The 16,232-nt window shown below is 39.2% G+C and overlaps 1 protein-coding gene across 1 annotated transcript in view; it reads right to left on the bottom strand.

Moving 5' to 3' along the window:
* The window catches only part of wdfy3 (WD repeat and FYVE domain containing 3), a 287,240-nt gene that overhangs the window by 160,310 nt on the left and 110,698 nt on the right, over positions 1–16,232 (bottom strand). The window contains exons 12-15 of the mRNA XM_055664858.1: positions 15,707–16,161; positions 10,335–10,418; positions 4,703–4,880; positions 771–985 (exon numbers count right to left, since the gene is read on the bottom strand). Of these exons, the coding sequence (XP_055520833.1) occupies positions 771–985; positions 4,703–4,880; positions 10,335–10,418; positions 15,707–16,161 (932 nt within the window). The remainder of the gene's footprint in view (positions 1–770; positions 986–4,702; positions 4,881–10,334; positions 10,419–15,706; positions 16,162–16,232) is intronic.

The raw sequence follows: 16,232 nt of genomic DNA, 5'->3' as shown, positions 1-16,232 counted from the left end.
TCCATGATCTTAGTTGTTAATTCACTATGCGGACTGTAGAAAAAGGGGTTGGAGGAGCACCGCCATTATGGAAAGTTTATTTTTGGTCCTATCTTACATTTCTAGTGGTGAAAGACTGGGGTAGGGGGCAGTGCTAAGTTGAATTGAACTACATTTTACAGTGTCTCTGCAATTAATATCAATGACGATGTCAGGGAATTGATGGCTATTTTCATTGATTTGTAAGTCCTGCTCATTAGTTTGTTGCATTAGCAGTGGGTTTGATAGAGTTGGAAGATGCTGGGGGTTATAAGGGAAGTTGTTTACCTTTCAGGCAAGGTATATTTAGCCTCTGATGTTGGAACAATGAAGCTGTAGGCAATGTGCTACAAATTAAAGCCCATTGCTAAGCTGCAAATATCATATCCGAAGGTAAACATTGGTCGAGAAACAGTTTACAAGGTCAAATTTTACTTTTAAAACAATATTTTGACTAATTCACAATGGATATAAAATACTTAATAAGCTTAGATTAATTTGTGTTTTTTATATGCAGTATTCTTACCCAAGGACGAAGGTAGACACAAAATGTTGGAGTAACTCAGCAGGACAGGCAACATCTCTGAAGAGAAGGAATGGGTGACATTTCGGGTCGAGACCCTTCTTCAGACTGAAGCTGCCTGTCCCGCTGAGGTTCTCCAGAGATGCTGCCTGTCCCGCTGAGTTACTCCAGCATTTTGCGTCTACCTCGATTTAAACCAGCATCTGCAGTTCTTTCCCACACATCTTACCTAAGGACCATTGGTTCTAATGACTGCGAAGCTAATCGCTCGAACATCCTTTGAAGTGGGGGGTGTAGAGGATGGTCTTCATCAGACAGAGCAGAACTGCATCTTTGCAAAAGCCGTGCATGAAGTCCTGCATCACACATCACCTGCTGATTTCTCTCCGAGTGGATGAGTGACTGCAAACTATTAGCCACCGCAAACTGAAGGGCTAATGCATGCTAAGAAAGACAGGAAAGAGATTTTTAAATAGTTTGCAAATCATCCAAACTGAGCTCCTTTTTGCCATAGACCAAGTGCGATCAAACTACTAGAGGATTTATGCAAATTATAAAACCTAAAAAGAGAATATCACCATCAATATCCCGTACAGATATGATTAGAAATTTTTCCCAGTAAAGATATGGTATGGTCCACTTTTAAAATATCTTTTTCCTTATAATATGATCTTTGCAAACACTGGAATATTTCTCAAGAATAGAACCATTTGCCTATTGTTTAAAATAATTACAATTCTTACAAATTACAACAATTACAAATCACCACATGACATTTTACCGACATCTGACATTCGGAAGTACATTCACCATCTTCTATTGGCTTTTATTAAATTTTGGCTGTTTAACAATGTATACGCTTAGCATCATTTTTAAAAATATATATATTTTACAGTGTAATGGCAGTTAATTTTAAAATGTTCTTGTCAAAATGTCTGTTTGAACCTTTCTGCTTTGGGCTCAAAGGCAACAAAATAATTCAATCTAAACAAAGCAGTATATGTATTAAGAGTTTTATTTAGAAGAAAATATCACAACCAAAACTGGACAACTCATTTGTACACTGATGTTAAATTATGCTTTGTTATGGAATTTAGACTTTGTCAGCTTTGACAGCTTTGGATCTGTCCTTCAGCCAACAAAGAGTGAACAGAGCACTTTCCTCGGCATTACTAATCATCCATACTTATGAGGTAGTTTACTGGGTCATATTTCTCAATGTTGTTTGTGCACTCTTTCTGTGCTGAAAACGCCCATTACTAATTTAGTAATAACCACTCTTCAAAAATAAGCCATAAAGTGTTTAAACAATTGTGTGTAGTGAAAGTCACTGTAAAAAAGGCACTTTTTTTTCTCAATTAGTCAATACACTGTGAACTCAAGATTATCATAAAATATCACTAATTCATGTGTTGATCTGAAGAATAGAAGACCTCCTTCCCCCATAATATGGCAATGGTGGTCAATCAATAGCTCTATGCACTCCATCCACTGCCCCACATGATTGACAATTACTATTAAGAGTTATTTTAATACAAATATGACATTTAATAAATTGAATCTCATAATTTTGACTGCCATGGCTGAAAATTAAATTCCAACTTGGGACAGATATGAGTGCGAGAGTGGAGCACCCACCTTCTTTTGAACAACATACACCTTGCAAGTAAACGTATTATGCAGGTCAACATATTTTTTAGATGATTCAAAAGTTAATTAACCTTTTGATGATCCAGCATATGGCAAACATTTGTAGTGTTTCAATATTCAATGGAGTATTTTTTTATTCTAGTGACTCAATGTAATTATTTCAATTTGAGTTTATCACAAAAGTAGTGAAATTGCCTGACAACCCATTATCATCAATACAATTAAGTATATTGAATGAGATTATTTAGTATTAATTTTATCCCTGCGTCAATGAAACATAGAAACATAGAAAATAGGTGCACGAGGAGGCCATGCACCGCCATTCATTGTGATCAAGGCTGATCATCCACAATCAGTAACACCTGTCTGCCTTCTCCCCAATGGAAGTACATTTTGTATCGAATATTCATGTACTGATACCTATGATTAGAAGTACACTGTAAATTAACTAATATTAAAAGTATTGATTAGGCTACACAAATAATCATAAATGTAATGTTTCATTACCCAAAAGATTCCCAATGTTTGTGTTTCATTGGGTAGAAAAGAGTGAAATTACTTGTATTTTTTTCATTTTTGCATATTACTTTATATTACTAAATATGAATTACAAATACAGTTTTCAGATAATATGCCATAGAAGTACTCATTAGCACAAATGCAGATCACAAATGAGGAAAGGGCAGTTGAAAGAGCAGTCAGGGAGTGAAAGAAATCCCAAAATTGCATTCAAACTCCATGTCCAAAGATGGTTGCAGGCAGGAGTGTGGAATGGAAGAAATGAATCTGTTTATTTAGTGGCCTCCACTGACAAGAAAAAACAATATGCAAAGACAGTTGGGCATAGTTTAATTAGGATGTGTTCTTTTAAGCCAATTGCCTTTGTACAGAGGTAAGAGGACAAAAGAAAGTTTGCGATTATAAACAGTAAAAAGATGCAGATATACGTATTACAATGCAGTTCCCAAAGTAGCTATGCAACTTTCGAAGTCTACATAATATTACCACCGTGTAGAAGAATATTAAAGATTAAATAATTATATTTTATTGTTTCTGATCATAACAGAAATAAGACTCAGGTTCCTGGTGCGAGTCTCAGCTGGTTCAGGACGTTTTAGAACAATTTATTTCAAATGTAGGAATGTGGTACAAAGAACTGGCTTCTGAAGTGATAAACATTAAATCTTACAGCAAATTAAACAGACAGAGAGAAAACAAAATAAAGAAGATTGGGAACAAGTACAGTAATTAAACTGCATTTTTATTATTATAAACTGCATTATTATAATGATTTTCTTTTGATGCGAGCATGGATAGTAGGTTGGCTGGATGACAGAAGGCAAAGAGTGACGATAAAGGGGGCTTGCCAGTGACTGGTGGAGTTCCACAAGGGTTGGTGCTGGGGCCGTTATTCTTCATGTTGTATGTTAATGATTTTGACGAGAGGTTTGAAGGCTTTGTGGCTAAGTTTGCAGATGATACGAAAATAAGTGGTGGAAGGTAGTGTGGAGAAAGCAAGGACTCTGCAGAAGGACTTGGACAGGTTGGGAGAGTGGGCAGAGCTGGCAGATTGATTATAGTGCAGCAAAGTGTGGAGTCGTGCATTTTGGTAGTTGGAATAAAGGCGTAGACTATTTTCTAAGTGGGGAGAGAATCCAGAAATCGGAGGTGCAAAGGTACTTGGGAGTACTGGTACAGGATTCCCAAAACGTTAATCTGCAAGTCGAATCAATAGTAAAGAAAGCAAACTCAATGCTAATATTTATTTCAAGAGGGCTTGTATACAAAAACAGGGATGCTGAGGCTCTATAAGGCGCTGCTGGTAAGGCCGCATTTGAAATATTGTGAGCAATTTTGGGTACCATATCTGAGGAAGGATGTGCTGGCTCTCGAGAGGGTCCAGAGGAGGTTTACAAGAATGATCCCAGGAATTAGTAGGTTAACCAATTATGAGCGTATGTCGGTACAGGGCCTGTACTCGCTGGAGTTTAGAAAATTGAGGAGGGACCTCATTGAAACATACAGAATTGTGAAAGGCTTGGTTAGAGTGGATGTGGAGAGGACTTTTCCACAAATGGGATAGACTAGGACAAGAGGTCATAGCCCCAGAATTAAAGGATCTTCTTTTAAGAAAAAGATGAGGAGAAATTTCTTTAGTCAGACGGTTGTGAATCTGTGGAATTCTTTGCCACAGAAAGCTGTGGTGGCCATGTCAGTGGATATTTTTAAGGCAGAGATAGATAGATTCTTGATTACTACAGGTGTCAGAGGTTATGGGGAGAAGGCAGGAGAATGGGGATAGGAGGGAGAGATAGTTCAGCCATGATTGAATAGTGGAGCTGAATGGCCTAATTCTACTCCTGTCACTCATGACCTTATGATGTCTCCATCTTAGTGTCACTGAACCTGGTGTGACTGAACAGACATATAACCCATAACACAGTAAAAACAATCAGCAGTCAAAATTCAAATTACCAATAATAATTTATTTTTGAATCCCATTTTATCTACCTCAAATTGTTCATTGGAGCCAACTGAAGCCAAGAGGTCTAAAGTTGCAAGTGCAGCTCCTGGATGTATTATGACTGCATCAGGAGAATGCAAGGAAGTCAGTGTGTTGAGTAGCTTTAATTCTGAGACGGATTTGGCTGGCAACACAGGTGGAGCTGAAACAGTGTGATAGCCCGGCCTACATAAGAAATAAAACCATTAACATTACCTTGCATTCATTCCGCAATTACTTTAGTGCAAATCGAAATATAAAAACAATTGTAATTTTGAGTATTTACAAGTTGCAGCTATTTTGTATGTAAATCATTCTTGTTAAAGTCCTGATCTTTTCTTCGTATATCCCCTTATTTTAAAGAATAAAATGTTGTTAAGTTTGCCACAATTTAAAATCATGATTTTCAAAGGTTATAAACATATATATAACATATAAACATGAGTATAGAAGCTGGGATGTAATGTTAAAATTGTACAAGGCATTGGTGAGACCAAATCTGGAGTATGGTGTACAATTTTGGTTGTCCAATTATAGGAAGGATGTCAACAAAATAGAGAGAGTACAGAGGAGATTTACTAGAATGTTGCCTGGGTTTCAACAACTAAGTTACAGAGAAAGGTTGACTAAGTTAGGTCTTTATTCTCTGGAGAGCAGAAGGTTAAGGGGGGGACTTGATAGAGGTCTTTAAAATGATGAGGGATAGACAGAGTTGATGTGGACAAGCTTTTCCCTTTGAGAATAGGGAAGATTCAAACAAGTGGACATGACTTCAGAATTAAGGGACAGAAGTTTAGGGGTAACATGAGGGGGAACTTCTTTACTCAGAGAGTGGTAGCGGTGTGGAATGAGCTTCCAGTGGAAGTGGTGGAGGCAGGTTCGTTGGCATCATTTAAAAATAAATTGGATAGGCATATGGATGAGAAGGGAATGGAGGGTTACGGTATGAGTGCAGGCAGGTGGGACTAAGGGAAAATAATTGTTCGGCACGGACTTGTAGGGCTGAGATGGCCTGTTTCCGTGCTGTAATTGTGATATGGTTAAACAGCTAGGTGATTAGAGCAGAGCTTCGATTTGCAGACAGCAAGCATTCAAATTGTAAAAGTCTGTCAACAGCAAACCAACATAAACTTTGAGATAACAGTCTTGTAAATACCTCAATTAACTATTCAGCAACAAGTAGAAATGTTTTTTAACGCATCCAAAAGAAACTTTACATCTGCCTGTCATATGTTATCTTTAGTTTATATGAACATCTTGGACTGCTGTTGGAATTTTTAAATAATCAATAGGCTCATGATTTAAAAGCTTCCATTTCAGGTGCATAAGATTACAATATCAGTTACCAAATGTTTCTCATTTTGAAATAACTGAATCCAATTTTATTTTCTGTAAATGTAAGATGGGAATAATTAATGTATTTTGAAACTTCAATAAATATCCCTAATTGTGATTCAAATGAGAATCAGTAGGACTGAGAGAAAGTTTGAGGATAACAGGGTAGGTCACATTAATCGATGCAACCTTATACCTTTATACAGGTCGAACACCAATTTTCTGGCTCCCTCCATTCCAGAACCCTTCTGAAATATCTGTGTTTTCCGGAACAACCGAGATCATGAAAGGTCAATACATCCCTGGCCCGCTAATGACACCCCTCCTGTGTCTCTAAGGCATCATAGAGTGCCAGAAACTTAAATAAAATAAATATAAAATTGAATGTAAATGGAATGACTTGCTGACCCATCTCCAGCTCCCATCATCTCCCTGGCCATTTAGAGTTCTGGCATCAAACCCACTTCTGACTTACAAAGTGCACCAGCGAGCACTTCTTCATGTTCCGGATTACACAGCTGTTGGTGCAGGTCACATTGTTGCCCCTGGGCACCGTGCTTTCTTCTAGCCCCACCTCCATTCCCCTCCCTCAATGTCCCCTCATTTCCCCCCCCCTCCCCCGCCCCCCTTATCTCCCCCAACTGCCGTCTCCTTCCCCCACCACCGCCGCTGCCTCCTCCTTCTCCCCCACAGTCGCCGACATACTGCACCCTGGAAGTGACAGGTGAGAGGATAGGGAGACCGATGGTGATCAAGCACGTTCTGTCAGTGGGGACATGCTAAAGAAAGCGTTGTCCCCAAGGGCAACAGCATGAGCCTCAACCACAGCGTGTGAACCAGTGAGGAAGAGCTGGTGCACACTAGTTTTAAAGTGAAACAACTCAAAGTGCTTGAGTAACTCAGCCGACTGAATCAGTCTGAGGAAGGGTCCCAGTGTCACCTATCCGTGTTCTCCAGAGATTACTCCAGCACTTTTGTGTCTCTCAGTGGGTGCAGAAGGGCTCGCTGGTGCTTCTTGCGAGTCAGGAGTGGGATCGGAAGCTGGGGCTCTAAACGGCCGGGGAGACGATGGGTACCAGGATGGGTTGGCAGGTCTGTCCGCTATATCCAACGTCTGTTATAAGGAGATCGTTAAAATGGGTTTACTGCATTGTTGTTGAGAAACAGTTAGGAGAGAAGATTGAGAGCATAGTTGGTTATTTCACGACAGTGACATGATCGGAAAGAGCGCTCGCCATTCACAAGGCCATCAGTGACCTCCCAGGGAATTTCAACTGAGCTCTCATAATTTTGACCAGTTTATAGTTGTGTGCGGACCATTAGTGCCGGAAAATCAATGTTCAACCTGTACCTTGTAGACGTGGAATCAGTCTGATGCAAAAGTCCTAAAAATCTGAGTCAGTATACATTACATTGGATTTTCCTTGCAGGAAATTTTGCAATTATGAAATTTTGAATGGATAGGAATCTCCATTAGAAATGACAATTCAAAAATATGACATTGGCATGCCTGCATTTAAGATAACACAACATACACTTCTTAAAGTTTTAAATGAAAGGTAGATTTTCTCTATTTTATTCCTTTGAATCGGAAATAGCAAAATTGTTGGGTATTCACTGTCTCAATTGCGCCCCAATATTTCTCAAGGGGACAAATTTCTTTGGTGTAAATAGATTGACAGCTTTAATACATGCTGGGTCAACACTAACAAGGAAATAACCTGAGAACTTCTGAGTGCATCAAAGGGCACACTACCTTCAAGTTGTTTCAGTAGCAAGACTTGAGACAGCAACCTCCATGGATTAGAAAATATATGCCAGAAGTACATCCAAAGAACAAAAATAAAAATCTTTAACCCCGGTTCTGAAGGCAGAAATGATGCTGTTGTAATGTGCCTGCTCTGCTCATTTGATGATGACACAGGAACAGTACCACTTGATTAGAATCAGGATCTTATTTGTATTCATGCCTCAAAAGCTATTATCTATCTATCTATCTATCTATCTATATTACTATCTATCTATCTATCTATCTATATTACTAAAAGACTGATCTTGACCGCTTTTGGCCCACTGTGCTGCGATTTCCGAGAGAACGCCGCCACCTATGGCCGTCATTTTTGGCCACCTCACTCAGAGCCCCCCCTCCACCCTCCGGGACCGGAGGATTTTTCCCATCGATGAAAAATCAGAGAGATATTAATGTTTTTTTTAATTTGCCATTCTCTCTGCTGGCGGCAGGGGGGAAGGACTATAAAACCTGGAAGTGTAGTCCATCACTCAGTCTCTGCCAGATCCAGGAAGCGCGAATGTCACGGCTCTCTGAGCTGCGAATACCACTGAACGCACGTCTACTCCACGGTGAGTCCCCTCGATGCGGCTGTAAAGTGGCTGCTACCCAATTGTTTGCCTCGCCTTATATAAAGTTTGTGTTCATAAAATGGATTGTGGTTGTCATGTGGCTGCAGCCCAATTGTTTGTCTCGCCTTTTTAAAAAGTTTGTGTTCTCAAATTGAATTTTGGTTGTCAGGTGGCTGCAGCCCAATTGTTCGCCTTGGCTTGGCTTTTAAAATCGGTGCAACAGTTAGATGCCAGCCCAAGAACCCATTCGCCCCACAATGTCTATACTAGCCCTTTGGAAACCAGTACCTTTGGCCCGCAACACCCATATTAGCGCAACAGACAGCCACCCCACTGGCGAGCAATATTGGAATTGGTGGAGGTGGAATATTGCGTTGGTGACCAGCCCTCCCGTGTGATGCTGGGACCCAACGTGTCCCACTTAGTCTAGTATCTATTAAGTACTTGTAATGCAAAATTGGACTGCCTCTAAAGCATAAAACAAATGGGAACTTTATTTCTTAAATAAATAAATATATTTGACTTAATTTTATTTTACTTGACCAAAAATTATTGCAATTTTTATAATGCTCTTGTATGCATTGTTCATTGGTCATTTAGAAACCAATTTAGGACTACCAAGTTGTTAAATAAAAAATACAAAAATTTCAATTAAAAAAACTAAATAAATTGACAAAGACATGTTGCTGAGCTTGACTGGTCGGACACTCCAATGACAGAGCACTAAGCTGCATGAATATCCACCGGGTGGCGCCGTCTGTAATCACAGCCTCGCCAACTGTCTGTCTGTCTTTTTGTCTCTTTTGTTACTTTTAGAATGTTTTAAAAAGTTTGTGTTAATAGTCTCTGGTTTGTTTTATGTGGGGGGGTTGGGGAGGGGGGGTCAGGGGAATTTTTTTTTCCAATCTCTTACCTAGCCGGAGATGCGATTGTTTTCCGGATCGTACCTCTGGTCGCTCTGCAGCCTATCATGGAGCTGGTGGCCTTGCTCGAGACTGACTTTGAGCCCCACCGCGGGGCCGTGGACTTACTATCGGAGCCTGCGATCCCTTGCCAGGGATCGATACACCAACTGCGGCCTGCGGACTTCAACAACGAGGAGCTCGCAGTCTCGGGTAGAGATTGATCGGGAAGCTCAAAGTCGCAGGAGGTTCGACTAGCCCCGACCCAGGGTCTGATCGCCCACAGCGGGGAGCTGAGATCCCCCCGATGCGGGAGCTTGATCACCCCAATGCGGAAGGCCCGATCGCCGGCTATGGGAGCCAAGATCGCCCCAACAATGGAAGGCTCGAGGCCCCCGACAAACGACAAAGAAGGAAAGAAGTTTAACTTTTTTTGCCTTCCATCATAGTGAGGAATCTGGGAGAAGTCACTGTAGTGGATGTTTATGTTAAAATGTATTTTATGTGTCTTGGTGTTTTTTATTGATATGACTGGTATGATTGGTATGGCAAATCAAATTCCTCGTATGTTGCAAAACATATTTGGCTAATAAAGTATGATTATGATGAATCAAGTCTTAAGATCTGATTCCCAACCTGAACCAACAGTCAAACTTATGATTCTGACTGGAATATATCCATGTCGTACATTGTCAAATGAACATCAAATACTTGCTACAAAGTGTGCATACTATCATGTGATAGTTTAATATAAAATCCAGGATAGCTTGCAAATGTCTCACAATATAAAGTACCCGTAGACTTCTGCAGGCTAATTATCGATGTCTCATAACTAGGCTGACTGTAACATTGGTAAAAACACAACGACATTCCAAAACATTTGACAAATTCACTAAATGATCCAGCTGACGAAAGACCATCAAATCCTCTATAGAGCAAATGCTGGATAACAATGAGAACTTTGGTTATGATTTCAATTGAAAATGTTGTGGCTTATCAATAGTATGGAAACATTCCAAGGCTATTCCTACTGGGCGAGTACCTTTTTCTGGCCAGAGCTGGAGTACCCCAAGGTGAGGGAAGGGAAATCTCATGTGTCAAGCAAGGCGGAATCTGTTCAGCAAAACTACAGACAAAAAAAGCAAATGCCATTGGAAAAGGGTTGTTAGAAGAAATAAGCACAATGATTGTTAGTACAATTACTATTAAGATCGCTGATTAGTTCAAGAATACAGTGTCCTCCATAATGTTTGAGACAAAGACCTATAATTTATTTATTTGCCTCTGTATTCCACAATTTGAGATTTGTAATAGAAAAAAATCACATGTGGTTAAAGTGCGCATTGTCAGATTTTGATAAAGGCAATGTTTATACATTTTGGTTTCACCATGTAGAAATTACAGCTGTGTTTATACATAGTCCCCCCATTTCAGGGCACCGTAATGTTTGGGACACATGGCTTCATAGGCATTTGTAGTTGCTCAGGTGTTTAATTGCCTCCTTGGTGCAGGTATAAGGGAGCTCTCAGCTCCTAGTCTTTCCTCCAGTCTTGCCATCACCTTTGGAAACTTTTATTGCTGTTTATCAAGGAGGACCAAAGTTGTGCCAATGAAAGTCAAATAAGCCATTATGAGACTGAGAAACAAGAATAAAACTGCTAGAGACATCAGCCAAATCTTAGGCTTACCAAAATCAACTGTTTGGAACATCATTAAGAAGAAAGAGAGCACTGGTTAGCTGACTAATCACAAAAGGACTGGCAGGCCAAGGAAGGCCTCCACAGCTGAAGACAGAAGAATTCTCTCTATAATAAAGAAAAATCCCCAAACACCTGTCCGATAGATCAGAAACACTCCTAAGGAGTCAGGTGTGGATTTGTCAATGACAACTATCCGCAGAAGACGTCATGAACAAAAATACAGAGGTACAGAGGCTACACTGCAAGATGCAAACCACTGGTTAGCCGCAAAAATAGGACAGGACAGTTTGCCAAGAAGTACTTAAAAGAACAACCACAGTTCTGGAAAAAGGTCTTGTGGACAGATGAGACAAAGATTAACATATCACAATGATGGCAAGAGCAAAGTATGGAGAGAAGGAACTGCCCAAGATCCAAAGCATACCACCTCATCTGTGGTGGAGGTGTTATGACCTGGGTATGTATGGCTGCTGAAGGTACTGGCTCACTTATCTTCATTGATGATACAACTGCTTATAGTAATAGCATAATGAATTCGGAAGTGTATAGACACATCCTACCTGCTCAAGTGCAAACTAATGCCTCAAAACTCATTGGCCGAAGGTTCATTCTACAACAAGACAATGATCCCAAACATACTGCTAAAGCAACAAAGGAGATTTTCAACGCTAAAATATGGTCAATTCTTGATTGACCAAGTCAATCACCCGATCTGAACCCAATTGTGCATGCCTTTTATATACTGAAGAGAAAACTGAAGGGGCCTAGCCTCCAAAACAAGCATAAGCTGAAGATGGCTGCAATACTGGTCTGGCAGAGCATCACCAGAGAAGACATCCAGCATCTGGTGATTTCCATGAATCACAGACTTCAAGCAGTCATTGCATGCAAAGGATATGCAACAAAATACTAAACATGACTACTTTCATTTACAAGACATTGCTGTGTCCCAAATATTATGGTTCCCTGAAATGGGGGGGGACTATGTATAAACACTGCTGTAATTTCTACGTGGTGAAACCAAAATGTGTAAAAATGGCCTTTATTAAAATCTGACAATGTGCTTTTTAAACCACATGTGATTATTTCTATTACAAATCTCAAATTGTGGGGTACAGAGGCAAATAAATAAATGATGGGTCTTTGTCCCAAACATTATGGAGGGCACTGCATAACATGCAAAGCAGCAGAAAAACTGCAGTTTAAAGGCCAGAAATGGTGGGCAAAAAGAGGGGAAAGTTGTAGAAAGGTAAGGAACAAAATAAGTATCAAAATGTTGATGAAATTTATGAAAGAACTCTAAGTTCACATAAATATTTGCAGATACATTCCTGTACTAAAAGTGCCACAATCTCATTTTATTTTCTTATCAATGGTTTTAAATACAATTATTCTTGACAGTTTGATATTTAGGCTGGACTTTTATTTAAAAACGAAACCATATATTTCAAAGGTACACAAAAATTCTGGAGAAACTCAGCGGGTGCAGCAGCATCTATGGAGCAAAGGAAATAGGTGACGTTTCGGGCTGAAACCCTTCTTCGTCTGAAGAAGGGTTTCGGCCCGAAACGTCACCTATTTCCTTCGCTCCATAGATGCTGCTGCACCCGCTGAATTTCTCCAGCATTTTTGTGTACCTTCGATTTTCCAGCATCTGCAGTTCCTTCTTGAACACAACCATATATTTCAAAGCTCCCTCCATGGATACTGCCTGATCTGCTGAACCGGCACTTTGTTTTTTTGCTCAAGATTTCAGCATCTATAATCTCTCGTGTCGCTCTTCAAAACTAGTTTTCACTAGCTTTTTAAATGTGAACATTTGATTCACTTGTAGTAGCAAAAAAAGATACAAACTATACCAGGCCATACTTAAATTTGCAAATCTTTTAAAACAGGATAACTACGAAGTCATAATTAATAACGTACTAAATTGTCACTTCACATTTAATTTAAAAAATATCGAAACAGTGCAGGTGGTGGAAAGCCAAAATTAAAATGGGATTTTTTTTCGGTTTATAACAAAGAAGATATTCGCCGCTAAATATTAAACAGGGTAGCAGATTCCTTCATATTTTATCATATGGATCAATTTGCAATGGAAAAATCATTCCAATGTACAGGATGTCAAGATCATGTAAGTGTTGACACTTGGTCAACAAACACCCGCTGTTACAATTATGTTCATGGGCAACTAAAACAAACTTCCATTATATTCAAGTCCAATGAATGGAACCTTCTCTGTTTGACCCACATTCCTTGTAGCATTTAGTTCCATTGTACTATGCTAGACAATTTATTTCATCCTGGACATAAGCTCTGCGAGCATCTCCAATTGTCATCTAAAAGGCTGTAGTGATAACTAAGCAGCATCCTGGACCAATTTAAGAGGGGAACTTAGTATGAGTCTGGAGTGACATATATATCAGACCTGTTAAGAATGGCATGTTCTGAATATCAGTGATTTAAACCTGCAGAGTTTTTAAATGACAGCCATCATTACTCATAATAATCCAAACGTCCAAAAGTAATTAATCAATTAATTAACAAAATTCACAAACTTCCATGCAGAGCTTTTAATTTAAGTCTCAAGATTATTAGATCAAGTCTTTCAATTTCCCATCCAGCAAACCAACAATGATATTACAAAATCCTAAAATCTATAAATGTGTCATTATATCATATCTTGAAATATTTTATCCAAAATAGATTTGAAACTGACTGACTTGTAAGTTCTTGGTCAGTTCTACGCTTTTTCAAAAACAAAAACAGAATTTTCAAAAAAAGACTTTGAAAGCAATGTGGCTTAAACCCAACAAGTATAAATGTACGTATATGCGCATTGCCATGGATGTGTCTGTCTAGACATGGCTGTACTAAATATAATAATCAACTGAATTAAGAAATATAAAAAAACAAAAATAGAAGTGATTACTTTCCATAAACATCTTAGTTACATCCAGATTATTGTTGAGAGGGGAAAAAAAAACCCCAAAACAAAACAAGACAATAAATCATTGGGCCTCTGTACTATGCACTTACGGCAAGGCGCCACAAATTTGGTAAACAAGTGTCATTGACAACTCTATTTTTTTTTTAACTGTTTTGGAAAAGCTTTATGAAAAAATAGATAAATCCACAAACGTCATTCGAAAAAAGCATTTTTCCACTAAAAAAATTTGAATACAAACTCTAATACAGTTTACAATTGCCTTAAGAAAAACAATGCATCTTGTAGGAAAGGTACACAAAAATGCTGGAGAAACTCAGCGGGTGCAGCAGCATCTATGGAGCGAAGGAAATAGGTAACGTTTCGGGCCGAAACCCTTCTTCAGACCATTCTTCAGATCTTGTAGGAAATACTTGGTTTCAAAAACAAAATCAATCAACTCTTCATTAATATTCAGTCAATACAGAAATGTTTACAGGAAGCCAAATAAATTGAGAAGTGAAATAGCAGAGTTTAAAAAAAAAACTTTCACTTGTTCTTGTAAAGAACAAGTTGAGGAAAAATATGCTAGTGACTATTAACTTTAGTATGATTGCATGTTGAAGTTTAGAGGCACATATTATTAGCACTTTATTGTGGCTCAAAATGCTGGAGTAACTCAGCGGGACGGGCAGCATCTCTGGAGAGAAGGAATGGGTGATGTTTCTGGTCAAGACCCTTCTATAGACAGAGTGAGGGGAGGGGGAGATACAGAGATAAGGAAGTGTAAGGTGTGAGAACGAGACAACAAAGGGGGTGGAGATCAAGGGAAACGCAGAATAGATCCTTGTTAGCTAGGAGAAGGCAACAACAAAGCAAATAGGAATAAAATGTAATCAGGGAGAGTCAGACTAGTCAACCTGGACAGACAGTCAGGGACAAGACTGCACTTGGTCTCACCGATATATAAGAGGCCAAGCGCAGGCTCAGCGATCGTTTCGGTGAACACCTCTGCTCAGTCCACCAAAACATACTTGATCTCCTGGTTGTTAAACACTTTAACCACCCCTCCCATTCCCACATTGACCTTTCTGTCCTGGGCCTCCCCCACTGTCCGAATGAGGCCCAGCGCAAATTGGAGAAACCGCACCTCATATTTTGCTTGGGTAGCTTACACCCTAGTGGTTGGAATATTGACTTCTCTAACTTCAAGTAACCCTTCCTTTCCCTCTCTCCATCCCTCCCCCTTCCCAGTTCTCCAACCAGTCTGACTGTCCCTGATTACATATTATCTGTTTGCTTTGTTGTTGCTTTCTCCGAGCTAACAATGATCTATTCTACATTTTCCTTGACCTCCACCCCCTTTGTTGACTTGTTCTCACACCTTACACTTCTTTATTTCTGTATTTGCCCCTCCCCTAAATCTCAGTCTGAAGAAGGGTCTCGACCCGAAATGTTACCCATTCCTTCTCTCCAGAGATGTTGCCTGTCCCGCTGAGTCACTTCAGCATTTTGTGTCTATCTTTGGTTTAAACCAGCATCTGCAGTTCCCTCCTATATTCCTATCCATTGTGGCACACATTAACACAGGTAAATCACAATTGTGGGCTTACATTTAAATTAATTTTCACCTTGTTCTTATTAAATACCAGCATTTAATTTTTTTTTTAAATAACCTAGTGTGAAAACTTGATAAAATTTAACTTCTCTGAAACTTTTGCTAGAATTCTGTTATTCTTATAAAAATTAGTTTCTAATTAAAAATAGTTAAACCGATGAAGTCCCTACCTGTCAAAAGAATCCGTGACCATTTTGTAGAGACAACAGAAAAGTTTACTACAATGTTTCAGTGTGGGACCAACTGAATCCAACAATGCATCATCTTCAAGTATGTTTTGAAATGGTTGGATATTTGAAGGGTAGGACGTTGTTGAACATATTTGTCGCATATTTGAGAAGCAACCAAGCAAACGCACAGCATCTGCAAGTTTTTCATACTGAATTTCAGTTTTAAAGAAATGTGAATTAGCAGGTTCATAACGCATTGCTGCTGTCAGTGTACAAATGACAGTATACACTAGTTCGAAGACTTGGTTTGAGTTCACCTTTTCCCATACTCCTTTGGGTTGATTAATCAAAGATCGTTCCATTGCAACTAACAGTGATGTGACATAAACAAATCCCCCAACTTTTCGGAACACTGTTCGTGTGCGGTGACTTTCTCTCAGCACAGTAAGGAGAGCCTGTGGAGATAATATGAATTTCAAGACAGTGTAAATTGATGGAAATATAAAGTAGATCTCTAGTAACATCA

This window comes from Leucoraja erinacea, chromosome 1, assembly GCF_028641065.1.
Source record: "Leucoraja erinacea ecotype New England chromosome 1, Leri_hhj_1, whole genome shotgun sequence".
NCBI lineage: Eukaryota > Metazoa > Chordata > Chondrichthyes > Rajiformes > Rajidae > Leucoraja > Leucoraja erinaceus.
The sequence above is the reverse complement of the archived record's forward strand: the minus strand, read 5'-3'. Positions and strand labels throughout refer to the sequence as shown.